We start from the raw sequence: 26,151 nt of genomic DNA on the forward strand, positions 1-26,151 counted from the left end.
CTGTGGGCTCCCCGGGCCCCTGCGTGCCTTTTGGAAGCAGGAGGGAGATGGAAACAAAGAAACAGGCCCCCAGAAGGCGAATGAGGTGAAAGTCTTTGCCTCATCGGAGATGGGTTGGCACTTCTTTTGATTTAGGAAATTTTGAATCAGAACTTTAAGCTGCCTCGTGTCAGCTGCCGCTTGCCTCCTCTGCCGGGCTCTTGGCTGGACGTGCACCTGTAGACCAGGGCGTCTGGGTCTCAGCTGTGCCGGGGCAGGAGCCTCGGAAGAGAGACAGGGGATGTGGGATGCACAGGGGACTTCTGAATTTAAACACACACGGGAGCCTCAGAGACCTGCCTGGATTCCATCCGCTTTGCCGGGTCAAAACACCCCTTAATTAATCGTGTGGCTTCCCAGGGACTGCCAGTGCGGTTGGTCCCAGCCACTCATTGAACTATTTCTGCAGCTGCCGCCTCTCGGCAGAGCCCTGCACTGGTGCCTCAGACACTCTGACTGATCCGTGCACAGGGGCGCGTTCACCCTGCAGCATGGAGGACCAGTCCACTCACACCCAGGCTCGCAGGGATCCCCGGGCCGCCCCCTGGCCCCTCCTCCCTTGTGCCCGCCCCGTCCATCGGCACAGCCACGTGTCCCCCTGGTACAGGCACAGGGCCTCCTGGCAGGTTCCCTTGACCCGATGGCCCGGCCCACGCCACGGGGGCCAGCAGGTCAGGGCTGGGTACAGACTACCTTCCCAGACAATGGTGGAGGCCTCCCCCGGTTCTGGCTTTGGGGGGCCCGTGACACACTTGGGGGCTCCCAGGGCCCTCTTTGAGCTGAAGGCTGTGGTGGTCCCAGAACTGATAGTCAGGTGTCAGCAGGGGACACTGGGGGCTGTCAGGGGACGAGGGAAGTACCCTGAGAGCAGAGGCGTCCTGGGCCTCCCGGGATGGCAGCCTCTTCCCGTGTTCTCCCGAGGTGGGCTGTACCCGACTGTGCTGGGAGACTTCCCCTGGCGGGGGTCCCCCGACCAGCCCTGACCACCCGCCCGATGAGGGCGGGCTGTGCAAACACAGGAGACGTGCATGTGTGCATGTGTGTGTGGGGTGTGCGTGCGCTTGGGGGGGGTGTGCGTGTGTGTGTTGAGGGGTATTACGCGGCGTGCTGCGTATGTGCGTGCACAGCACCTCCAACAAGGGGAGAGCCCTTGCTCAGACCCCGTAGGCACCCCCTTCGTGGGGCAGGCTGGACCTGACCCCTGCCGCAGCACCCCCAGCTCCCAGGAGCCCCAGGGTGACCAGGTGGCTAGGCTCCCTCACCCTCCAGACACCAGGCCTCCACCCCGAAGCCCCTTCCAGGAGCCTTGCCAGGACCCCTGCACCTTTCTTTCTGGGACTCAGTCACTGACCTGCACGGTGTCGCCCGCCCTGGGGTTCCCTGGGGCACCCCTGCGGGCGGGGGACGCTCATTGCCTCACCTGCCTGGTTTTGCCCTGAAGAGACTGAGAACTTTGGGGCACAGCGAGCAGCTCTCCTTCCTAATGTAGTGACTTCCAGTTTGGGGGCGGGGGTCACTGCCTGCGCACACGAGACCCCCAAACAGGTTCTAGAAGCAGATAGCGAGGGTGCCTGAAAACTCGACGTTAAAGAAGGTCCTCCCGCCAGAAATGGCTGGGAGTCCCCAACGTTACCAATACCCGCACGTGCCTTTTACTTCTCCACGTGCTTCTCCTGGCAAGGGCCGCGCATACCTACGCGCTCACACACGCGAACTCACGCGCCTTCTCGCTCACGCACATTCACATGCGCTCTCTCTCACATCTACCTCAGAACTGCTAACGGGGGGCTGCGGGGAGCCGGGCCCTCCCTCCCCGCTTACCTGAAGCACAGGTAAGGTCTCCTGGGAGGAGCGGCCTGCCGGGCCCGGGGTTGGGGACGGGTGGAGCTAGGAGGCGGGCGGGCGGGCGGGCGGGGCCGAGCCTTGGCCTTGCCAGTGTTCTGAGCACCTCCTCTCCGCCCCAGCGACGCCTTCCTGGAGGGCTACGTGCAGCAGTTCCTGTACACCTTCCGCTACTTCTGCACACCCCACGACTTCCTGCACTTCCTGCTGGACCGCATCAACAGCACCCTGTCCAGGTACGGCCCGGCCCACGAGACGCCACACAGACGCACGGTGGACCCCGTGGCGCCTTGTCAATGGCTGTGAAGGGCCAGGGGGGGCCTGCCGACCCTGGCCAGGATGATGGCTGTGCCTGGCCGGAGAAGGCAGAGCAGGAGGGAGGGTGCGAGGGGACGAGGAGCCCAGAGAAGGGAGGGAGCAGCAGGAGGGGAGAGTGGCTGGGGCACCTGGGTGGCTCAGTCGGTTAAGTGTCAGACTCCGGCTCAGGTCCTGATCTCGCAGTTCTTGAGTTCGAGCTCTGTGCTCACGGCTCAGAGCCTGGAGCCTGCTTGGGATTCTGCGTCTCCCTGTCTCTCTGCCCCTCGCCCGCTCACGCTCTGTCTCTCTCTAAGATAAATAAACATTTAAAAAAAAAAAAAAAAAGGGTTTTTTTAAAGGAGGGGAGAGTGGCCAGAAGAGACCACCGATGCTAATGGAGGAGGCAGGGAGTGGATGGCCTGGGTGGGGGCAGGGGCAGGTGGCCGGGGTGGGGGCACCGGGGGAGGGGGGTGCTGTCCTGCAGGCCCTCAGCCCTCCTCAGCAGCAGCGCATAGGCAGCCCAGGACTGCAGTCAGTGAAGGATGTATGGACTTGTTCTGGCCTGTTCTCTGACCTGGCCTGTCGTCACCACAGGCCCCCTGCGCCTGCCTGGCCCATCAGCCATCACCTCCCTCCTTGGGGCGGGGACTCGCAGGGGAGACCTCCGTACCCCTTACTCCTGCACGTGTGGAGCCAGGCCCCCACTCCGCCTCTTGTGGAGTGCGCTCACACCGTGTGCCAGACCCCTGGCATCTCAGCCCGAGCTGCAGGGGTGACAGGTGCCTCAGGACTGGCGCCAGGCAAGGCTGGCGGACAGGCAGCAGGCCCCTGTCCCGAGTCGCCGAGCCCGAGGCCCAGCTATGCGGCCACGGCCTCTCTCTTCTGTCCCCTGACACGGGCGAGATAGGGCCGAAACACCCCTCGAAGGCAGAGCCACGTTCAGACCCCACTCACACCCCCTTGCTGGGCAGTGCGTGACCCCCAGCAGCAGACAGAGCCGGTAAAGCTTAGGTCTCTGCCGTCTGCCTCCAGGGCTCACCAGGACCCCACCTCGACCTTCACCAAGATCTACAAGCGAAGCTTCTGCCTCCTGCAGGCCTGGCTGGAAGACTGCTACACCGTGGACTTCACTCGGAACTCCGGGCTCCTGGGCAGGCTGGAGGACTTCCTCTCTTCCAAGGTGAGTGCGGCCAGAGCCGGCACCGGGGCAGCCCCCGCATGCCCGTGGGCAGGACTCGGGGTGAGAGCCACCAGCCCTGTCTGGGTGACGAGTGACCACCCTGTGCTTCTGCCCAGATCCTGCCCCTGGACGGCTCTGCAGAGCACCTGCTGGGCCTCCTGGAGGTGGGCACTGACCGGCGGGCCGAGGGCACCTCACGTGGCACAGACCTGGAGGGCCCCAAGGAGGCAGAGGAGGACACCAGGCCTCTCAACGCCCTCTGTAAGAGGCTCTCGGAAGACGGCATCTCCCGGAAGGTGGGGGCCTTTCCCGGACTGGGGGGACGGGGGGTCTCCTGGGGCAGAGGCAGCACAGCCCAGAGAACGCAGTGCACGCACGCATGCATACACACATTCACACACGCGCTTGTGCACTCACACGTGTGGACACACGTACAGACACACGTGCAGCCCTGTGAGGCTGGCACTTCCCGCCCGTCCTCGCCCTGGACGAGGACAATGCAGGAGCCCCGGCCAGGTGCTCAGATGACCTCACGTTCCTGAGGAGTGGAACAAATCATTGCCAGGAAATGGCCTAGGACGGGGGCCGGGTCTGAAGGGACCTGCCCATAATATACGGGTACGGCGCCACACTTCTTCAGGGGGGGACCTGCTGAAATGACCAGGACAGGTGTCCCAGAGCGGTGGGTGGCAGAGATTGGCTCTGCGGCTCTCTCTCTCTGAGCAAAGGCCTGGAGCCCTCCTGGTCCTCCCCACCCCCACCCCCTCCCCTCCGGGCTCCTCCTCCGGCCCCTTTAGCACCTTCTGACCTCGCCCTGCAGAGCTTCCCCTGGAGGCTGTCCCGGGGCAACGGGCTGGCGCTGCCCCACCACAAGGAGCGCCAGTACACCATCGCGTCTGCCCTGCCCAAGCCCTGCTTCTTCGAGGACTTCTACGGCCCCTATGCCAAGGCCAATGAAAAGGGACCCTACTTCCTGACGGAGTACAGCACCCACCAGCTCTTCTCCCAGCTGACGCTGCTGCAGCAGGTGACGGGGCCGGCCAGCCTGGCGCGGGGACGCCACGGGGAGGGACGCGGGGGCCCTCGCTGGCTCTATGGAGTTGCTGGGCGGACGTGCGGAGGGCAGTGAACTTGGCGGGCGGGGCTGCGCTCTGGAAAGGCCCGGACTCTGCTCCTACTCCCACCCCTCCCCCTGCCCACCGGCGCCCGCGTCCCTGACACTCCCGCCTCGCGAGCGCTAGAGGGCGCCCTGTGGGCCTCCTCCCTCCTGGCGCCCTGAGCCCCGCCCCCAGGTGTCCTGCCATCCTGGGCCCCAAGTCACTTGGCGGGTGAAGGTGGTGATGGTGACCCAATGATCCTACCTGCTGTCACCACGGCTGGGCAAAGAGGCCCCCAGAGATGCTGCCTTGTCCACGAGGCCCCTGGGAAAGGTGCCCTGAACATCTGCGTCCTTGTCTCCGACAGGAATTGTTTCAAAAGTGCCATCCCGTCCACTTCTTAAACTCCCGGGCCCTGGGCGTCATGGACAAAAGCGTGGCCATCCCCAAGTGAGTGTGCACCTGCGGGGCGTCACCCCAGAGCTCTGGGACAGACAGATGGCTGGTGGCAGGGGCTTGGGGGCTTCCCCTGAGTGTCTCGTGGACACTCTTGGCCAAAGGGAGACGCCGATGTCACAAACGTCCTCGGAGCCAGACGCTCCCCGCTCCGCAGAGCCCATCCTGCTGGCCCCACCCGGGTCCAGAGAGCCCCCTGCGGCCCCCCGGGGCCCGGGCAGGGCCGCGGCCGCACGTCCTCACCGGCACGCACACGCCTGTCTCTTCCAGGGCCAGCTCCTCCGAGCCTCCGACCGCCAAGACGTGCAGCTTGTTTCTGCCCAACTACGTCCAGGACAAGTACCTGCTGCAGCTTCTGAGAAGTGCGGACGACGTCAGCACCTGGGTGGCCGCTGAAATCGTGACCAGCCACACCTCCAAGGTGGGTGCCCGTCTCACAGGAGGGCCAGGGTGTAGCCGCAGGGGCGCGGCCTCTAGCGGGGGGCCCCAGTCGTCCCTTCTCCGTGCACGGGGCAGCCTCAGACTCCGCCCAAGCAAGGGTGAGAGCCATGTCACAGCCTCTGTCGACGGCATCAGGCACACCACCCGGCTCGCCTGCCGGGCACCGTCTGTCACACCCCGACCCTAACACCGCAAATGCGCACCGGCTCTGAGCGCCGTGGCAGCCCCTCGTCCGTGCAACTTCCACACGTGTGCCTGTGCACACCTACAGTGTCACACGTGCACGTGTAGTCTTACACAGATGCACTCTCTCACACACATACCCCCTCACACACTCACAGCCACGTGATCATTCCCTCACACACACTCACACACTCACACTCCCTCTCACACTCACATACGCAGCCGCAGGGCTGGGAATTGTGACTCCCGGCCTTCCCGCTAACCTGAACTTTTCGAGGGTGGGGACCAGCTTGGTTCCTGTCACAGCCCTGCAGCCAGTACGGTGCGTGTTCTCAGCAGGTTCGTGGGATAAACAAAACGGGTCAGCGGTCCAGTCAAGGCGAAGGTCTTGCCGTTCTAGGGCCCCTTCTACGCCCCGCCGGCCTTCCCCCTGACGGCCAGTCTCTCAGCCTGAACTAACCCACCCGCTTCCGGCAGTGCACCAGGCAGGCCAGGAGGGACAGTCACCTGCCTCAGAGCCGGCGCCTCCCTCCGGGTTCCCACTCACTCACGAGGGGCTGGGGGAGGACGGAGTCCCCGGGCCCCGGTGCGTCCCGAAGGCCTCCGCTTTCCTGCCACCTGAGGCCAGCCCCGGCACGGGGCATCACCGAGTCCTGCCCACTTGAACTGCCACACTGGCATGCTGAGGAATGAGGTTGGGACCACAAGGGCTCCTCCCGTGGGCGGATTCCCACCACTTCGCAGGCGGCAGCAACCTGAGGGCAAACTCTGGCCCAGACATAGGGCTCCTCCTGCGAGATCCCCATCACCGCTGCCCCTGGGCTGAGCGTGACAGGGGAGCTCAGGGGTGGGGGACGCCATCGTTCTGCCCCCGGAGCCGCCCCCAAGCCCACAGGGGCCACCACCCCCCATCACATGGCAAAGCACAGAAAAGTCTGTTCCAGCACCTGTCTGCGATTTCTTTTCTTTTTTTAATATTTCTCTGCGTCCCCCTGACCCCAAAACCCACAGGGCAACCCAAGACCCATTAGCAAGTGCAGAGTTCTCTACATTTTCCCCTTAGGGGAGAATTTTCGCACTTTAGAGATTTATTAGCCCTCACTTCTCCAAGATGTGGGAACAGGGAGCCTGGGCTTACCCGGTTTGTTCTAATCCACGACGTTACAAATACCGTGACATCGGAACGTAGCTTCCCTAAACCAGGTCTTCAAACAGGGGCCTGTGTGGTTAGTCCTCACGAGGACTTCCAAGGACAGGTCCAAGGACAATCCACAGCCACACCACGGCCCTCCCAGGATTATCCCTATGTGAGTCCCCAAAAAGAGGGACGAAGGCCCCCTCCCAGCCTGAGAGGCAAGGTGAGCTTGCTGTCCCGAATCTGCGGGTGCCTGCCCAGCAGGCCCACACGGAGCGGCACGACACCTTTGCAGGCACGACACCTTTGCAGGCCCGGCGGTCAGCATGATGGAGCGGATCTCTGGGAGCACACCCGGGCACCCAGCCTGGAAGGACAGTAGGGACCATGGTGTCACTGGGGCAGAACGCCTCCTGTTGTCGCGAACGGGCCCTGTGTCCCCACAAGCAAAAGACAGAATCATTCAAATGGGCAGTACTCAGCCACATGCAGGAACCACCGGGGCCAAGAGCCTGTGCGGCACGTGTTTCCAAGGAAACTGCACGCGAACCTTCAACAAAAGTGTTTGTCACGTTCCGACGTATGCATTGTTTCACGTGTTGTGTGTTATTTACCGTAATGTCAGAACAATCCAGAAGACCGGCTTCTCCATTTGTCAACTGTGGTCACAGAAAACTGTCAACATTCAAATTCTGAGGCAGAGAATGCAGCGGGGCCCTGGGGACAGCATACATCCCACGCACGTGACGCGCTGGGGAAAGCGGAATGGAAGTACGAGGTGAAGAACGGGAAACGGTGTGGAGTTTGTCACCTTCAAGGAAAACTTGTTGACTTTTTCTAGGTGAATAATGGTGGGTTTGAAGGCAAAACCGCATTTCGACTTCTTCAGGTAATTTTCCAAGTGATAGAATACAACAGCCAAGAGAAAGAAACAACCCAAAGGTCCATCCACGGACAAGTGGGTAGACAAAATGTGGCCTATCCACGCTATGGAATAGTATTCAGCCTTAAAAGGGAATAAAGTCGGGGTGCCTGGGTGGCTCAGTCGGGTAAGTGTCCAACTTCGGCTCAGGTCATGATCTTGTGGTTCACAAGTTCGAGCCCCGCGTCAGGCTCTGTGCTGACAGCTCGGAGCCTGGAGCCCGCTTCGGATTCTGTGTCTCCCTCTCTCTCTCTGACCCTCCCCCCATTCATGCTCTGTCTCTCTCTGTCTCAAAAATAAATAAACATTAAAAAAAAAAAAGGATTAAAGTCATGATACAGGCTCTGGCGTGGCTGAGCCTGGAGCACGTCATGCTCAGGGAATAAGCCAGTTCCAGAAAGACAAATGCTGTGATTCCGCTCTAGGAGATCTCTGGGGGTGTTCCAGCCACACAGACAGAAGGTAGACAGGTGGGGGCAGGAGATGGGGGTAGCTGTTTGACAGTTGTGGCCTCAGTTTTACCAGAAGAAAGCTCTAGAGATCTGTGACACAACCCAGTGTCACTAACGCTGCGGAGCTCTATTAAGAGTGCTTACAAGAGTAAATTTTCTACTGCATATTTTTTACCACATTTTTTTAAAAACAAAAATGTGATGGAACAGTTTTATCTGAAAGTGCTGGAAATGACATGCTTCACATCTACTTAAACACTTACTTATTTTTGAGAGAGAGCACACGCAAGCAGGGAAGGGGCAGAGAGAGAATCCCAAGCAGACTCCGTGTTGTCAGAGCAGAGTCTGGCACCGAGCTCAATCCCACAAATCTGAGCCAAAATCAAGAGTTGGACACAACTGACGGAACCACCCAGGCACCCCTATTTTGCATCTGTTTAAATACATGAAGAAAAAAGTGGGATGTCAACTTAAAAAGTATGAGCGAGTAAATGTTTTCCAAGACTCTTTAAGAAGCACTCAGGCCAGACAGCTGGGAGGCCACCATGGTGGATGAGCTCCAGGGGCCCATCTGTGTGACCTTCGATGGCATCAGAATCACCGCAGACAAGGTCAGTGGAAAGACATGTGGTTGGGACCCACAGGCAGGCAACTGTTCCCGCCTGAAGGATGGCCCTGGCCCTGGTGACAGTTTATAGGGTGAGGCAGCTCTGAAATGAGGGGTCAGCTGAATTCTCTAGAATCTTCTAGAAGCCTCTGGAAGTGTGTGAAATCCAAGTGCTATCTGTGGGTCCATGAACCCAGGACCTCAGGCCTCTGAAATGGCACACGCGGTTAGGAATGAGAATCCCACCGGGTGTTCCTATCAAATCTGGTGAATTTGCCAAATCTGCTGACTGGCCACCCGCAGAGGAGCAGTGGGGCCCGTGGACCCACCCCCTGGTCAGGCGCTGAAGCCCTTCCTACAGTGGAGTCTCGCCAGGCAGATGAGAAGCTGCTCTTGGCCACGAGATGCATCGGCTCCGGGGTGCCCTTCTGGGTCCTAAAGCTGTGCCCCCTGCCCCGTGTGTCTCACTCCTAGAGCAGAGGTTTGTCCTGGGAGAGATTTTGCTTTGGAGAAGGGAGGCTGACTTCTTTTCACATCTTCATGCCTACTCGGTGCTTGCCTTTTCGTTTTATGTTTCCGAGTCATGAGCGTCCTCCTGCCCCTCACAGCCATCCTCTGAGACCTGAGCCCACCTGCCTCCTCCCCACACGGGTGGTGGGCCTCCTGTCCTGTGTGCCCTGGTGCTGGGTTACTCTAACGGGTCCTCAGATGCTGTCTACCGGCTCGTCTTAACCCGGAACACACCGAATGTGTCATTTTCTGGTTTCAGTTGCAGGTGAATTTACTGTCCAAATTTTTGCTGATCGCGAAGTCTTGCTACGAGCAAAGGAACTTTGCGACAGCCATGCAGATCCTGGGCGGCCTGGAGCACCTCGCAGTGAGGCAGTCCCCCGTGAGTCACCTCCGGGGGCGCTGGCCAGGAGCGGGCGTGTGGGCACCGGCTCGGCCACGGGGGTTCACTGTGCTTTTCTTTTAGGCCTGGAGAATCCTACCCGCGAAGATAGCAGAGGTCATGGAAGAGCTGAAAGCCGTGGAGGTACTGGTGCTGTGCCTGAGCTTCTGGCGGCTTCTGTCCACCTGGGGCTTCCCCTAAGGACGCACCGCGTGCACCTCCGCGGGGCTCACCGGGCAGAGTCTGCGTCGTGGCGCCCGGGCCACACGGCCCCCTCGGAGTCGTGCGTGGAGCAGCCCGGCCAGCCTGGTCTTGCACGCCTCCCCGTGAGGCCTCTGCCACTCAGCTGGGCAGAGACCGAGGGGCCAGTGCCCAGGGTACAGGTGCCCAGAGGACCAGACTGAGCCGAGCTGGCCCTCTGGCCTCGGTGCTTCTCCCCAAGTACAGAGGCACCTGCCTCATGAGATCAGAAACGAGGAAGCGCTGGAACGGTGGGCATTTCCCCGGATGCGGCAGCAGGAGCAGAGGCCCCGCGGCCCCCACCCCGGGCCCGGCCCCCTGCAGGGCGGGAGGGCTGCTGCGTGTCCTCGGTTGACGCCGGAAACAGGTCCCTGAAGCCGGCCGGCCTGGGTCTTATTGTCACTTGGGCAGCTGGGTCACCTGGCTGTTTTCTGGAGCCCGGCAGAGAGTAGGTTAGGAAAAGATGGCGGGACGCGTGCGGCTTTCTGCTGGATGTCCGGGTCCCCCGTGTCTGCCAGTCTCAGACATCCGCACCGCCGACCCCCGTCCAGTCATCCCAGGCACGCTTTGGATTGGATGGAAATCAGTGCTGTGCAGCCCCATGCAGGGCATTGGCTGAGCTGAGGGCCCTGGACTGACTCTCACCTGTCTCCCCCTGCCCACGCCCCCGGCTGGGCCCCCAGGTCTTCCTGAAGAGCGACAGCCTGTGTCTTATGGAAGGACGGCGCTTCCGGGCCCAGCCCACTCTGCCCTCGGCGCGCCTCCTGGCCATGCACATCCAGCAGCTGGAGACGGGGGGCTTCACCATGACTAACGGGGCCCACAGATGGAGCAAGCTCAGGTGAGGGCCTTGCTCCCCACGGCCCCATGGGCCCCTCGCGCTAGAGCTGTCTACACAGCCCGCTCCTGCGGGGCCGTGGTTCCCCTGCCCGACACCCCTGGGCGCTCGGCATGCCTGGGAGGTACAGACCGGGGGCCGCCTGTGAAAGCCACCGCGGCGGTCCCAGCCAAAGCGGGCCATTGCTCATTTCTGCCTCGGAGGATGCGAGCGTGCCCGGAGAAGCCCGGCCTCCAGCCCACCTCTCCTGGGAGCTCCAGGCCTACTCCGAGACGCCCCCGCATGTCTCAGGACCAGGCCAGCCCTTCTCCAGTGGGCCTGCACCCACCCCCCCCACACACAACCCCCCAGCCTCGCACCCACCCTGCTCTCCTCCCGTCTCTTCTCCACACCAGCCACGTGCACAGTCAGGTGGAAGCTGGTCAGACCACAGTCCAGCTGCACTCAGGGTGGAGGGCTGGCCTCAGCAGGCACGGCCCAGGGGCCTTGGAGCCCAGCGGTTCCAACCTGCTATGTGCAAGGCCTCCTTTCGGTCACCAACTTAAAAAGTGCTTAAGAGACACCACAGTGCACGTTAATCCGTGTCAGCAGAATGGCAGGCCACGATCCAGAAGGCACAGGGGATGAGACCTAATGAGGCCTCTTCTTAACTCTATTGTACGTCTGGATCCAAGAGCCTGGTCCCCCACACTGGACCATCTCCGTCCAAAGTCGCGATGGGAAGACGTGTGTGGAGCCCACGGCTTCCCCCCTTCCTGGACGACCCCCACCCCCACCTCCGGGGCTGTGTGGCCTCTGTTTAACTTGCAGCTCTGAGGGGAGGCAAGCCCCGCTCCACAGTGTCAGCCAAGCCCCAGGGTGTAAATGCCCCCACGGTGGTGGCTCTTGAGCTGTCAGGTGATGTCCCTGAACACAGAGCTGGGGGGAGCATGTGCCCAGTGGCCCCTGCATCTCCCTACCTCATGTTTCTCCTCTGCGGGCCCTGGATGGCTGACACGGGGGTCTATTCACATCGGAACCCTCAGCACTGACCAGACCCGACACAGACGTTCAGTAAATGTTTGTGGGACGAAAAGTGGACGGGTGGACAGAGGGACGGATGGGAGCGCGGGTAGACAAACAGGCCTGAGTAACGAAACGAGGTTTGGCCGTCAGAATAAATACGGAAACTCACCCAGAGCTGATACCAGAAGAGGTTTGGGTTAGACGTTTCCGGTGACGCGCCGGGAACTCCCAAGCCACGGCCTCGTGCGAACTAACGGTTCGCTTCTCCCCAACACAGGAACATAGCCAAGGTGGTGAGTCAGGTCCACGCGTTCCAGGAGAACCCCTACACGTTTGCCCCCGACCACAAGCTGCAGTCCTACCTCAAGCAAAGAATCGCCCGCTTTAGCGGGGCTGACATCTCCACATTGGCGGCCGACAACAGGGCCTCCTTCCACCAGATCACCAGCGAGAAGCACTCCCGCAAGATCCAGGACAAGTTACGGAGAATGAAAGCCACGTTCCAGTAACGGGACAGTGGATGTGATGAGAATGCCAAATCGGGGACAGGACTGGGGCAGAAAAGAGCCGCCCGCTTGCCGTCCAGGCCCAGGAAGTCCGTGCAGCCCAGCGTCTGCTGCCCCGGACGGGGGACCCCCAGTGCAGGAGCCAGGGCCCAGCCGGGGCGTTGGGGTGCATGCCCGGGGGGCTCTGGGGGGTGGAGGCTCGAGGGCCTTGCCGAGAGGGAGAGGATGGGGGCTCTGGTGGAGGTTGGGGTATTGCTGCTAGTTTAAAACTATATTTTAAAATTAACACAAAAATAGAATAAGTAAACTCCCCAGGAGCCACATACCCATTTATACTTCTTAGAGATAAACCGCTCTCTGCCAACTCTCCAGGGATCCCGCCCCCCCAAAACCCCACAGCCACCCACCCTGACTCAGAGCATTGTTTTCTTGAGTCCGGCTTATGTCTGCCCAGCAACCAAGGACCAAACTGACCTCTGACCCCCATGCCAACCATAGGCTCCAGGGGTGTCCGAAACCTTCCCCTGGGGCCCTGAGGCTTCCTTCCCAGTGGCCCAAGCCCCAGCCTGGGCCCACACTCCTACCCTCAGGCCTCCTCCCACCCCACAAAACCCCCCTCCCCACCCCCAGACCTCTCCCATACCTCACACCTACCCCTGTCTCCCAACCTCCCGCTCCCCACCCCAGGCCTACTACCCCGCAAATACCCCCTCCCCAACCCCAGACCAGCCCCCAAACTCCTCCTCCTCGTCACCCCCAGACCTCCCCCCACACGCAACATCCCCCTCCCTTCCACCCAGATGTCCTCCCACATCCCAGACTTCCCCCCCCAACACCTCACACCTATACCCATCTTCCGCCCAGACCTCCCTCTCCCCACCCCCTGACCTCCCAAATTCTCCCTCCCCACCCCCAGACCTCCCCCCACACCCAAATTCCCCCTTCCTACCCCCAGACCTCCCCCACACCCCCCTTCCCCTGACCACCTCCTTCCAGACCTCCCCTTTAGGGGCCCAGCTCAGCTCACCCCCATTCCTGCCAAGTGGGGGTGCCTGAGTTTTGCAGCCCTTGCCCCAGCAGGCAGCCCCGCCTCTGGTTGCTGGTGAGGGAGCACCTCACGGCTCCACACCGGCAGCCCCCCAAGTGCCCGCGGCCCCTGCCCAACCCCCACCCCTTAGGACAGTTCCTGGTGAGGCCCTCGAGGCTCTGCTTCCTAGCAAAGCACACAGGATACAAACAGCAGCTCCAAAGCCGACTCAAGGCCTCCGGGGCCCTGAGAGCCTCCCCCAGCCCCATCTGGGGGCCTCAGGCCTGTGGCCCAGGTCCATCTGCCGCCAGCAGCCAGCATGCGCTGCACACGCCTACGCCCGGGCTCTCACAGCTTGCCTTCGCTAGCGCTCCGTCAGAACCGTGGGGGAGGTGACGTCAGAACTCGGAGGAGGTGACGTTCGCCGCCTGGATGGAACCAAGCTCTTCCCCGAGGCTTGGATTCCAAACAGCTGGTGTTGAGCATTTGCTCAGCGGCCAGAAGACCCCCTCGGCCAGGTGTACAGGGACCAGGAAGGTGCGGTCACGGCCCCCACACGGGGAGATCAGGCCCCCTGGCACCGTCCCAGGCGCCACCGATCTTAGGTTGCACATCGTTGCAAGACCCAAGGCTGTTCTCTAGAGTCTCAGAATTGGAGATTCTTTAGAACAGCCAGCTGTTAGTATTTCCGGGGAAACAGTTACTTGTGATAAAATACAGAGTTTGTAATGTCAAGATGTGTTTCCCACACAAATTCATTTGCGACACATAGGTCCTGCTTAAACGGAATATAAGAGGAACTCGGCACTCCCCGCCACGCAAGTTCGGGTTTTTTTCTGGCTTTTATATGAGGATTATGTTCTACCAAACAACACTTACATTTTCAGATTTTGAATTTAACAAAGGTGGTGTCACAGAGCCTGAAACTGCGGGTCTGGCGCAAATAAACATTCCAACCGTAACAGTTTGTTCACGGGGAAGTGACTGGGCTTTCAGCTTAAGCACGATCGTCTGCATGTCGCCCAAATGTCACTGGTACAGATTTCTAAATAAAGTCATTTCTACCAAGATGGCTTCCGTACGGCTTGTCTCCAGACTGACACTCGCACCGGGAGTCACGTGGGCTCCTCCGTGGCCGGACGAAGACAACTTCAGGGGTGCTCGCGAAGGCACCAGGGGACGAGAAGTGCCGGCCACAGCCAGTATGTCCTTGGGTGGCACGGAGAAGGGCCAGATCTGCCAACTCGTTTAATTCCAGCCCCACCAGAGCGGAATCCCAGAACTGCTAGGCCCATGAGCGCGCGGTCTCTCCGTTGCCATAGGAGGCGTTTGCCTGCAAACCACTCAAATTAGGTGAGCCACCAAAGCTCGTTCTGCCACGGACTGGGTGTTCCCAGCCAGTTCCCACCCGAAGGCTGCCGGCCTCACCCTGAGCCTGAGGGCAGGACGGCCGGGTCCTCCCTCACCAGGGCAAGACAGGGATGTTCCTTGAGGCTTGCTTGCCGCCGGGAAGGGTCCTGCCAGACACCGCGAAAGGAGGGGCAGGAGACCAGGGGTTCGAAGAACTTGGGGACAAACATGGTTGTTTTCTGTGGAAAAGCCACCCAGGGAGTCCCTTTAATAAACGGTAAAGTCCCCCGCCTGGCAAGAGCGTCCTGTTAGAGTCACGTTACCGCGCACGGTGGCTGCATGGGTGGGTCCCAGTGTCCCAGTCGCGGGTGGGTGGGTGGTTTGGGTCCTCACCCACCTTAAAATCACTAAACCCTGGTCTCTCTTCCCCCCTGAGACAGGAGGACCGGGATCTCCTTCCACTGCACTGGGTCTAATCAAATCAGCAGGTTTTCCTTTAGGACAATTGACAACCAGTGACCCCTTAGGCCCCCAAGCGAGCCATGCTTCCCAGGTCCCCACCCTGGGCAGTCCACTCCTATGCCGATGAAGGCTGGCCCGGTGTATCCGTGCTCTGGGGAAAGGCCCCACCACGGGCAACGTTTGAGTACCCCGAGACCACCATGCTGGAGCAGGCCCAAGGCAGCAGTCCTGAGCGGACGGAGCGGAGACGGGAGAGACGTCCGGCCAGCGGGCCCCGGAGCCGCCCGGGCACCAGCACATGCCGCTTAGAGGCCTGTGGGGCCCCAAACAGCCAGGCCAGGGCCCCGGAAACGGTGCCACACCCACCCGCCCCAGTCCCAAGGGAACGCCCAGCAGCCCACCCGAACCCTCGTCCTAGCTCTGACCACGGAATCAGCGGCATAACCAAACAGGGCCAGCGCCGGCCACTGCTCAGAGTCAACGGTTATGCCGTGGCGCATGACGCAGCTCCTTGTTGCGTGCTGAGGGGCAGACGGCTCCCCGCGCCGAGGTGGTCGTCTGCTCTGTGAAAGAGGACCCCGTCAGCTGGCCCGCCCACCGGCATTAGCCCCCAGACGGGTGGTTTGGGGTTGTTTGCCGTGGCTCCTACTGCTGTCTGAAGCTTGCTCTAAAGGCGGGAGGGATTCGCACGGGCACACTGTGCCTGGAGCTGCCCCAGTGTCTTCAGCTGCCTCCCACCCCTTTGGGGGGCTGACCTAAGTCTCCCTGGAAAACAGTGTTTTGAAAGGAAACTGCGAGGCCAAAGACCATATTAGGCCTGCACCCCAGTCGATGGACTGACTTCTCCCGGGGAACTCGGCTCAGCAATCCTAAAGCTACTTCCCTTGCACAGTAGGGTTGATCCATAAATACGTAAGCTGTAGATAAGGGAGCCGGGGCCTCCCGCTGTCAGAGAAAGAAGTTGCAGCAAAGCCAGTGGGGAGGCCAGGTGTGGACACGTGGGCGGGTGCACATACACATGCTTCCTAACTCACCCTCCCCGGGGCCAGCACACAGCCCGGTCACAGCCCCACTGATGCGCTGGGTGGATGGGCCGCCCTGTGCACTGTGGGGTGTTTCCCAGCACCTCTGGTCTCTACCCCCTACATGCCAGCAGCAGCCCCCAAGTTGTGACAGCCAACATCTCCAGACATCAACAAATATACCCTGGGGCGGGGGGGGGGAAGACTACTCCCCACCGAGACCCAGTGGCTGGGAAGCAGTGATACCCCAGTAGCAACAGGCACACCCGTCTCCAGATCTTGGATTCCAGATACCACTCTCCCCAAAAGAAGGAACCACAGGTTTTTGGAGAAATGGCAAATTGCTTGATTCTAGGGCTGGAGTGGGGAAAGCACAAGATCATCAGAAGTCTCTGGCAGCGGCACAAAGCAGAGAAGTACTGGGGGTGGGGGGCATGTCAGAAGGACACAGGACGAGAGGGAAAGAGGAAGAGAGCTGGGGCGATCCGGGCGCCTCCAGCCGATGGCATGGGACGGCACCCCGTCATGCAGGACGGCACCCCGTCATGCAGGACGGCACGAGTCCCCTGATAAGGAAGAATTACAGGAGAGCCCCAAACAACACGTGGCTACCCCCCTCAAAGGGCAGCCCGCTCACCCCCACGCGAGGGGTGCATTTGGTGACCGGACGGTGGAGAGGTGGCGGGCACCCCGGCAACGTCTGTCTTCTTCCCAAACGCCCACAAGCCCGGGCTCATCATGAGAAGGCATCTGACAAACCCAAGGTGAAGGACACCCACAAAGCACCGAGCAGTCTCCTCAAAGTGTCCAGAACGTGGACAACAAGAGGGGGAAACTGTCAGGGTCCAGAGGGGACAGAGGAGGCGAGACGACCGCACGCGGTGCGGTGCCCTGGACCGGGTCCTGGGACAGAACAGGCTCGTTTCTGGGAAACCTGTTAAGACCCAAGTCAAGTCTGTGGCTCAGTCAATGGTGTCCTGCCAACGTGAATTCCTCGGCTTTGACAAAGGTGCTGTGGTCCCACGAGATGCTCCTCTGGGGGGGGGGGGGGAGGGCACAGGGTCTCCAGTCCCTTCTGTGCCACCAATTACCCCAAACGAAAAAGTTGTAAAAACGACTATAGCTAGTATATGGAAATACAATTGATTTTTGTTTATTGTTGTACTCAATGACCTTGCTAAACTCATTTACTAATTCTAATAATGTGGTTGCAGATCATTTTGTATTTCCTACTTTTACAATCATATCACCTGAAAACAATGATGGTTTTACTTCTTCATTTCCAATTTTATAAACCTTACTCCTTTTTCTTGCCTTATTGCTCTGGCTACACTTCCAGAATGATGTTGAATAGAACCAGTGATGCTGGGGCATCCTTGTCTTCTTCCTAGTTGCAGGAGGAAATGCTCAATACTCTCTATTAACCTGATGTTAAGGGTAGTTATTAGAATAAAGCAGTTTTTTCCTGTGAAGTGTGTGTGTGTGTGTGTGTGTGTGTGTGAGAGAGAGAGAGAGAGAGAGAGAGACACGGAATGAATTATGACACCAATTCTGAGCTTCTGAGCTCTGGTCATAACTCAGCAGATCCTGCCCTGAGCTGGCTGCACGCAGCGGCGGCGACCACACCTCGGTGCTCACACCAGAACCACGGCAGGTGGGGGCGGGGCCCAAACACCAGCGCCTCGGCGAACTACTGGCGGAGACGCGCCTGAGGCAAATGGGAGGGGCGCGGGGGCGCCTTTGGGAGCTGGAATGTTCCACGGCTAGGTCTGCGCGGCGGTGAAAGGGCACGGCACATGCGTAAAAACGAATCGGACCTTGCGCGTCTCGGGCAAGCTGCCGTATCCGTTTGTTCGTCAACTCCAGAGTTTAAAAAGTAGAGCCGCTGTGGTTTGTCGGGCTGTTCCTAGCCAGGGCCCGGGCCGGCCCAAGTTGAAGTCGGCTGGCTGGGTGGGGGCGGGGCGGGACGGGGCGGGGCGCGCGGGGGCGGACGGCGTAGACCCGCTACGGCTCTCGCTCGGGCTCCGGCTCCCGCTCCTTCTCCGGCGAGCGTGCACCCTCTGATCCCGTGCAGGCGGCCTCTCTCGGGCCGCGGCCCCGACCCCACGCGCCCCGCCGGCCCCGGGATGCTGCTCCGGCCGCGGCGGCCGCCGCCGCCCGCGCCCCCCGCGCCGGCGTCGCCGGCCAGCCCCGACCCCGAGCCGCGGCCGGCCGGGGGCGCCCCGGGGACACCGCCCCGGCGGCCCGCCTCGCCCGGCGCGCTGGCAGCGCCCGCGTCCCCCGCGTCCCTCGGGCTCCCCGGGTCGCCCGTGTCCCCGGGCTCGGCGCAGCGCACGCCCTGGAGCGCCCGCGAGACGGAGCTGCTGCTGGGCACGCTGCTGCAGCCGACCGTGTGGCGCGCGCTGCTGCTCGACCGCCGCCAGGCGCTGCCCACCTACCGCCGCGTGTCGGCCGCGCTGGCCCGCCAGCAGGTGCGGCGCACGCCCGCGCAGTGCCGCCGCCGCTACAAGTTCCTCAAGGACAAGCTCCGCGACGCCCAGGGCCAGCCGTCCGGGCCATTCGATGCGCAGATCCGCGAGCTCATGGGGCTGCTGGGCGACAACGGGCACCGCCGCGGCCGCCGCCGTTCCCCGGGGCCCGGGCGCCCCCCGCGCGGCCGCCGGGCGGCCGCCGCCGCACACCTCTCGTCCGCGGGACCGGGTAAGCGGGGGCGGGGGCGGGTGGGGGAGCCGGGGCGGCAGCAGGGGCCCCTGGGCGTAAGAGCCGCGGCCGGCGAGCCCCCGGAGCCCGGCCCGACGCTCCCTCCGCGTTCCAGACGTTCCGCCGCCGCCCGCCACCCGCGACCCCGACGCAGACCCCGCCTGGACGCTGAGGTTCAGCCCGACGCCGCCCAAGTCTGCAGACGCACCGCGCGCTCCCGGCTCCCCGACGGCGTTCTCCACGGTTGCCGCCGCGCCCGGCCGCCCCGAGGACCACGCGCCTTTCCGCGCCGCGGCATCCCCGCCGCCGCCGGCCCTAGACCCCGCCCGGGAGGACCCCGACTCTCCGTCCGGCCGCCCCGAAAACCACGCGCCCCCGCAGTCCGCGCCCCCGTCGCTGAACGCCGCCCTTCTGCAGACCCTGGGGCACCTGGGCGACATCGTGGCCATCTTGGGTCCTCTGCGCGACCAGCTGCTGACCCTGAACCAGCACGTGGAGCAGCTGCGCGGCTCCTTCGACCAGACCGTGTCCCTGGCCGTCGGCTTCATCTTAGGCAGCGCCGCCGCCGAGCGAGGCGTCCTGGCCGACCCGCGAGATTGAGGCCTGGCTGCCCCGATCCTTTCTGTACGATCACGTTCCCTCCGCCCTGACCCCATCCTGCGGCCCTCCCCTACTCCAAGTCTAGGTATGTTCAATAAAAAGATTGTTTTTTTCCGATATAATTCTGTGAACGCGTGCACGTCTTGTGTTAGATAGGAGTGGTCCCTACTAATACGGCCTGCAGAGATCAGGCCGAGGTTAAAATGTCTCCCTGTGGGGTGGGGGGTGGAGGGCCTGGGCTGCCTGTGCCTTGGGGCCTGCTGGGATGCTGACTAGGACCTCCCCTAGGAGGCAAGGGCACATCGAATGGGAAGTTGGGGTCCTTGTAACACTGGCTTTCCCCGGAGCCTCCCAGACCCTGCCCGCCAGAACTTTGCACCAGCCCAGCCTTGGTGGGTGAGCATTTTCTGCCCTCCCTGGGAGCCCAACTGAGCGGGACCAGGGGGGAGATTGGACCCCCAGGGAAAATAGCAGTGACCGGACTCTGCCTGAGCCACTGGGGGTGGGCATTAGAGGGTCTCCTCCACTGTGGGCACGCTCCCCCAGCCTAACCAGAGCTGCCGGTGGGGTGTGCTCAGAGCCCCACCCCGACCCCAGTCGGGCCTAAACCTTCCGGCTGGGTTCTGGAAAGCAGGACTCCTTAGAGGCAGCTGGGAACAGGACAGCCAACGCATACCAGGAGAAGGGGCTCCTTTTGTCCCCGGGGAAGTGACTGCTCTGGGTAGCCCAGGCTCTGAGACTTTGGCCGAGGACCACGTCCTGCAGATTTGAGAGGACTTGACCGAAACCGCCCTGGGAGCATTTTCCAAATAGTAACTGAGCCCCACCCTCTTTCGGTGGATCCAACGAATGAGAACTGGGTGGGCCGGGAGGTGCTCCTGCCCTGGGGAGATAAGGAAGTAGCCCGAGGCAACTGGCCAGCATAACAATACAGTTTCACCAAGTAGGGGTTCTTTTCAGGGACAAGTGATTGCCCCGAGGCCACAAAGCTAAATAGGTGTTCTTGCTGGCCCTGTGTTCCAAGGTTCCAGCAGTACCTGGGGCTTGGGGTGGGGGTGGGGGGTAAAGCCCCTCCCCCAAGCCCTTTTCAGGAATCTTTGGAGAAGAGACCCCAGTTGGACCCTTGGCCTGCAGAGATCCCCAAATGGGAGCAGGAGTGGTCTCCCAGACCCCAGAAGCTGAGCCCACCCGTGGGCTGTACATTTATGGCAGATCCTGGGGGCTCTGTGAGACCAAAACTGTAGAAGTGACTCAAAGCGTCACCTCACTTAAGACAGACACACTTTCTTCTGCTTCACGATGCTGTCTATGCTATGATCCCTGAGAGTGTCTAGGCTGCCAAAAACCTGCTGTGGGGTGATTCCAGCTTGCAGACCTACCCCCCCACCCCACAGGCCACCTCCCGCTGGAAGGTCAGAACCACAGGCTGGGGCAAATATGTCAGCCTCCCGGGGTGGGGGTGATGCCCGGGGACCCTCTGCCCTGGAGGAAGGCTATTTTGTGGCTGAAAGAAATCTGTGGAGGTCATCGAGTTTGAGAGGCTTGAAGGCACCTCGGAAAACCCATCTGCCTTACTGCCCACCTTACAAATGGGGTGCATCCCGTGGCCTCCTCAGGCCCCTCGTGCTGGAGTAAGGAACCTGAACGTTCCTTCTCTGCCCATCTTCTGTGTCTTCCAGCCTGGGGAGAGGAGTTTGGGCTGTTCATGTTTCCTGGGCTCAACCCAGCTGCTTGGCCGGGTTCTCTGTTCCTTAAACCTGCTGTTGTGGATGCCCCAAAGATTCCCAAATCCCTTCTCGCTGTCCCTCCCCTTCGTCCGGGGCTATATTGTGGGTCAGTGAGGTGAGGCGTGTCCGCACCCTGTTCTGTGATGTGCGTGTCTTATGCTTGGTTCTGGGCACGTGGGACAGACACGCCACAGTGGCGATGCTTTCACTGGCCATTAGCAATCCTTCCCTGGGCCTGACCACGAGCACAGGGCAGCGTCTCCAGCAGGGTCTCCTAGGACTACTCCTCAGATTAGTGCCCTCTCCCTAGGGGCCCCTGGAGAGCAGATTCATACCCTTCATTTCTTTTTTAATTTTAATTTTTTTGTTGTTGTTGTTATTGAGAGAGAGAGAACATGAGCAGGGGAGGGGCAGAGAGAGAGCGAGAGAGAGAATCCCACGCAGGCTCCGTGCTCAAGCTCACCCCATGCGGGGCTCAAACCCACGAAATCGTGACCTGAGCCGAAGCCGGATGCTCAACCGCCTGAGCCAATGAGGTGCCCCTCTGTTTTTAGTCTGTTGAGGAATCTCCATACTGTTGTCCACATGGCTGCACTGTTTCACATTCCCGCCAACCGTGTACAAGGGTTCCAGTTTCTCTGCATCCTCGCTGACGCAGAGATTTTTTTTATAGTAGCCACCCGAGTGGCTGTGCAGTGTGCACCTTCGATGACCATTCTTACAGCGTGCATTCTGGCAGGTGCCAGAGTGCCTGTCGTGCCCAACTGCCTCCTTGCCTGGGCGACCCGCCCGTCTAGTGTGGAGCTCCCCGTCGTGCCGTTCTGTTCTGTGCTGCCCTGCGGGCCAGGGATCGTGCACATCGCCTGTGTCCTTCCTCAGTTCAGCCGAAGAAGCTCTGTGGCTGAGGGTCCTCTCCGCCCAGCTGCGGGACCGCCCACCCAGCCCAGCCCAGCCCAGCCCAGCACCTTTGCATTCTGGGGCTGGAACCAGAAGGAGTGTTTTCACATCTTGCTGATCCGTCAAGGACCAGTGCTGTCCAGGGCCTTGTGAAGTAACCTTTATCTGGTGATCAATCTGTTGCTTACAAGAGAACACCTCAATGTTAAATGCATTTTTCTACAAGTAGGCAAATAACCCTATCAATGTGCGGGGCAGCTTTTGTACTCCCGAATAGCTCGACACTCCTTATCTGTAATTAGCTCTGGTACCTGCACTCTCTCTGATGTCCAGTTGTGCCTCAAAACTTAACAGAGGTTGGGGCACGTGAGTGGCTCAGTCAGTTAAGTGCCCTACTCTTGATTTCGGCTCAGATCCCGATCTCACAGTTCCTGAGATGGGAGTCCCACACTGGGGGAGCCTGCTTGGGATTCTTTCCCTCCCTCTGGCTCTCTGCCCCTCCCCTGCGCTCTCTCTCAAAATAAACATTTTTTTAAAATTAACAGTTAAAAAACCAAACTTGGGGCGCCCGGGTGGCTCAGTCGGTTAAGTGTCCTACTCTTGATTTCGGCTCAGGTCATGATCTCACGGTGGCTGGGACTGAACCCCGAGTCGGGCTGAGCTGAGCTTGGAGTTTGCTTGGGATTCTGTCTTCTCTCTGCCCCTCCCTGACTCGTGCTTTCTTTCTCTCAAAATCAATCAATGAATAAAAATAAAAAATTTAACAGAGGTAAACTTCCTTTGTAACTTCATGTTTGAAATTGCTGTCTTCTCGGGCACATGCACCCCAATGTTTATAGCAGCGCTGTCCACAATAGCCACAGTATGGAAAGAGCCCAAATGTCCATCGATGGATGAATGGATAAAGAACACGTGGCATATACATACAGTGGAGTATTACTCGGCGATCAAAAGGAATGAAATCTTGCCATTTGCGACTACGTGGATGGAACTAGGTATTATGCTGAGCAAAATTAGAGAAAGACAGATATGATATGACTTCACTCATATGAGGGCTTCAAGATAAAAAACAGGTGGACGTAAGGGAAGGGAAGCAAAAACAATATAAAAACAGGGAGGGGGACAAAACACAAGAGACTCTTAAACATGGAGAACAAACAGAGGGTTGCTGGTGGGGGTGTGGGAGGGGGGATGGGCTAAATGGGTAAGGGGCAGTAAGGAATCTACCCCTGAAATCATCGTTGCACTATATGTGAACTAACTTGGATGTAAATCAAAAAAAACAAATGAAAATTTTTTAAAAAAAATAAGAAATTGTCATCTTCTTGACTGTCGTTGTCTGTCCGTCCAGATTCTTGTCTCTTCCACGCTTGTGTCCCTAATTACATTGATCTTTGGAACATTCTCAAACCTGCTGCTTTTGGACTCTGCGGGGGCTCTGCGGGGGCTCTGAAACCTGCATCTTTTTCCAAGTCAAAGCAAACAGGGCTGAGTGATCTTGACCTATCATTTCTTTCGCAAAGAACACCTAAGATTTTGGTAAATTGGCTTATCCTTCATATGATTTATAGTGAGATGAGGTAACCCCTGTGTTCCTTCAGTCTTACCAGAGGCCTGATTTCCCCTTTCTTTCCAGGTTCAGTGTCTTTGAATTTCTTCTTCAAAGAAGGATTCCTTCCTTCTTTGCACCCTGGAGGCCGGCCACTGTGACCATAGTACTGGCTGCTACTTAGCCTTCCACACCGGTTCTGCTGCTAAATGGTTCCGTTAGAAGCCATATTGTTCTGCATTATGGACTGGATGTTTGTGTCCCCAAAATGTGTATGTTGAAATTCTAACCCCCAATGTGATGGTGTCAGGAGACGGGGCCTTTGGGACAGGACTCAGTCCTGAGGACGGCGCCTCATCGTTGAGATTGGTGCTTTCTGAGACAGGACAGCAAGGGAGTGGCCATCGGCTTGCCAGGAGGTGCCCTCACCAGAACCCCACCACACCACACCCCGATCTTGGACCTCCCGCCGCCAGAGAAAGAAATGTCCTCTTAAGCCCCCAGTCTGTGGTGCCCTGTTGCGGCGGCCAAGCTCCCCCAGACACTTGTCAAATCTCTCAAACAAGTGCATTCGAATCCAACAGTGAGTCCAATGTTCCAGAAGTCTCCCCTGCCAGCCTCTCACCTTGTTTCCCATGATGCCCAGCAAGGCAGCTCACTCTTCACATCCGTGTGCTAGTGCCTCCCAGAACGGTCATTTGCTATCTGAATCTAGAGAAATCCTAACATGTTTTTTGTTCTTCCGCTTCACCCATGGCTCTGCCAGCGTGAGACTCCCTTCCTCACCTGGCCCAGCCCCAAGCCCTGCTGGGTCCCAGGCACGGACCTGAGTCTGACAGTCCTGGTCTTCTTCCCAGGCCTCACACGCAGATGCAGCCCGGCACCAGTAGGTGGGGAGTCTGCTTGGGGTGCAAGCATTGGCCATTTACCCACATGCGACAAGCCACTGTTCCTTCTAGCGGGTTTTCCTGCCTATACAGTGAGTCTAATTTCTTTCACCTTCAGGACACCCGGCGGACACTCCATTCCTTCCCTCATTCTCTGAGCCCTCGGTTCTGACGTAGTCCTTCAAGGGCCCTTCCGGCTTCCCCAAAAACGTCAGATCCCTAAAGGGATCAACAGTAGGTCTCACTTCCTTTTGATGCAATGGAACCTGATTAACCCCGCCTGGTTTTCTGGTTATATCTTCTACCAGAGAGTTACCTGTATCAACCCTGCGGTTCTCCGATCTCCCGCGTCCCCCTCCCACCTGCCTTTGTAAACAGAGCTGGAAGGTCGGGCGTCCTTTGGCCCTGACACTAACTCGATTCTCCACCGAGGTGGGCAGGGGAGGGGAGAGGGAGGGGGCCTCTGCCTCATCACACCTGCAGCCTGGGAATCCCACACCCCACCCACTCTGCTCTCTTCCCAGACTATTACCCAGCTGAGTGCCCCACGCTCACACCTTGCTTCTTTCCGCCCGAAGCACAAACAGGGAGGTCAGGGGGCTCCCACGGGAAGGGAGGCCGGCCGAAGGGGAGTCTGGAGGGCAGGGGGCCGTCGAGGGAAGTCTGGGGAGGCAAAAGGAGGGGGAGGGGTGGAGAGGGAAGGGGAGGAGCCGCCCCGTGGGTGATCCGACGTGGGGGCGTGGCGGACGGGCCGTGCGGTGTGGCTCTGGTTTCCCCGAGAGGCTGGGGTGGCCACGCGGCGCTGGAGCGAGTCTGGGGACCGGAAGGGCAGCGTTGCGGCCGCAATGGACTAGCCGGCGTCACCCCGCACCCCCCCCCCCCCCCCGCCCCACTTCCTAATGGCGTGGAGAAGGGGGTCTTGGGCGGGGCCGGCCTCCGTCGGCCTCGCGTCCGGGTTGGCCCTTGCGGCGCGGGGCGGGGCGGAGGCGTCTGGGCGGCGGGCCACAGTGGACCCGGAGCCCAGGCGGGGGGGGGGGGGGGGGGGGGGGGGGCTGAGGCCGGGAATGTCCGGTCAGGGGGATGGGGACTTTGGACGCGAGTTGGGGGCGGGGCTGCCAGGACTTGGGAGTGATAGACTGGACGCCGCGCGGGGAGCCCCGTCTCCGAGGCGAGCAGGTGCGGGATTCAGTGGCGAGGTCAGCGGTCAGAGCCAAGGCCGCTTCGCGTCTGATCGCGAGCCTCGGAGGCAGGCGGCGGAGGACGGCAGAGGGGCAGCAGACCCGGGGACGTAGGTCCCCGAACCAGCGCAGGGACAGGGCCTGCAGCCCCAGAGTGAGGAAGCTGAGGTTAGGGTGACACATTCGTCATTGGCTCGAGATGCCGGGGAGAGGGGGGACCCCGACGGCCGCGGGGAAGGGAGACCCTAGTGGGCACGAAGCATCACCAAACTCCGGATGAGGGGAGAGGGGGCCTGAGCCCAGGGAGGTGCTGGAGGAAGGGTCCACCGCGGGCACAGCTGGCAGCGGCGGGGGCTGGGGGGGCGGCGGTTCAGGTAGGGGAAGGTGTAAGCCGGGAGCTGGGAATGGGTGGGCAGGAGGGTCCCCTTAGTGAGGACTCGCCCAGCAGAGCTGAGGGGGTGGGGACCTGAAAGACTGGAAATGAAGACGAGAAAACTGGGTTTGCAAAGGTGTGGCGCTCTTTCGGGGTGGCGTGCGCGAATTCTGGCATCTCATCAATTAACGCTTGTGGGCGCACCACACACGAATTCCCCACGAGCGTTCCTCTTTCTCTCGAGGTG

General features: G+C 60.4%; 2 protein-coding genes across 2 annotated transcripts in view; both read left to right on the plus strand.

Moving 5' to 3' along the window:
- The window catches only part of KNDC1 (kinase non-catalytic C-lobe domain containing 1), a 65,522-nt gene extending 51,295 nt beyond the window's left edge, over positions 1–14,227 (plus strand). The window contains exons 22-31 of the mRNA XM_086681254.1: positions 2,004–2,117; positions 3,211–3,358; positions 3,475–3,654; positions 4,179–4,385; positions 4,823–4,905; positions 5,182–5,332; positions 9,421–9,543; positions 9,628–9,687; positions 10,467–10,624; positions 11,904–14,227. Coding sequence (XP_086537380.1) covers positions 2,004–2,117; positions 3,211–3,358; positions 3,475–3,654; positions 4,179–4,385; positions 4,823–4,905; positions 5,182–5,332; positions 9,421–9,543; positions 9,628–9,687; positions 10,467–10,624; positions 11,904–12,135 — 1,456 coding nt within the window. The 3' untranslated portion in view covers positions 12,136–14,227. The remainder of the gene's footprint in view (positions 1–2,003; positions 2,118–3,210; positions 3,359–3,474; positions 3,655–4,178; positions 4,386–4,822; positions 4,906–5,181; positions 5,333–9,420; positions 9,544–9,627; positions 9,688–10,466; positions 10,625–11,903) is intronic.
- Positions 14,228–18,119: 3,892 nt separating this feature from the next.
- UTF1 (undifferentiated embryonic cell transcription factor 1) lies at positions 18,120–19,409 on the plus strand. Its single transcript, XM_086681320.1, has 2 exons — positions 18,120–18,656; positions 18,757–19,409. Exons 1-2 carry the CDS (start codon positions 18,120–18,122, stop codon positions 19,291–19,293), a joined length of 1,074 nt encoding a protein of 357 aa, XP_086537446.1. The 3' UTR covers positions 19,294–19,409.
- The last annotated feature ends 6,742 nt before the right edge of the window (positions 19,410–26,151 follow it).

This window comes from Puma concolor, chromosome D2 (genome assembly GCF_028749965.1).
Source record: "Puma concolor isolate L17-30 chromosome D2, mPumCon1.1.hap2, whole genome shotgun sequence".
NCBI classification, from domain to species: domain Eukaryota; kingdom Metazoa; phylum Chordata; class Mammalia; order Carnivora; family Felidae; genus Puma; species Puma concolor.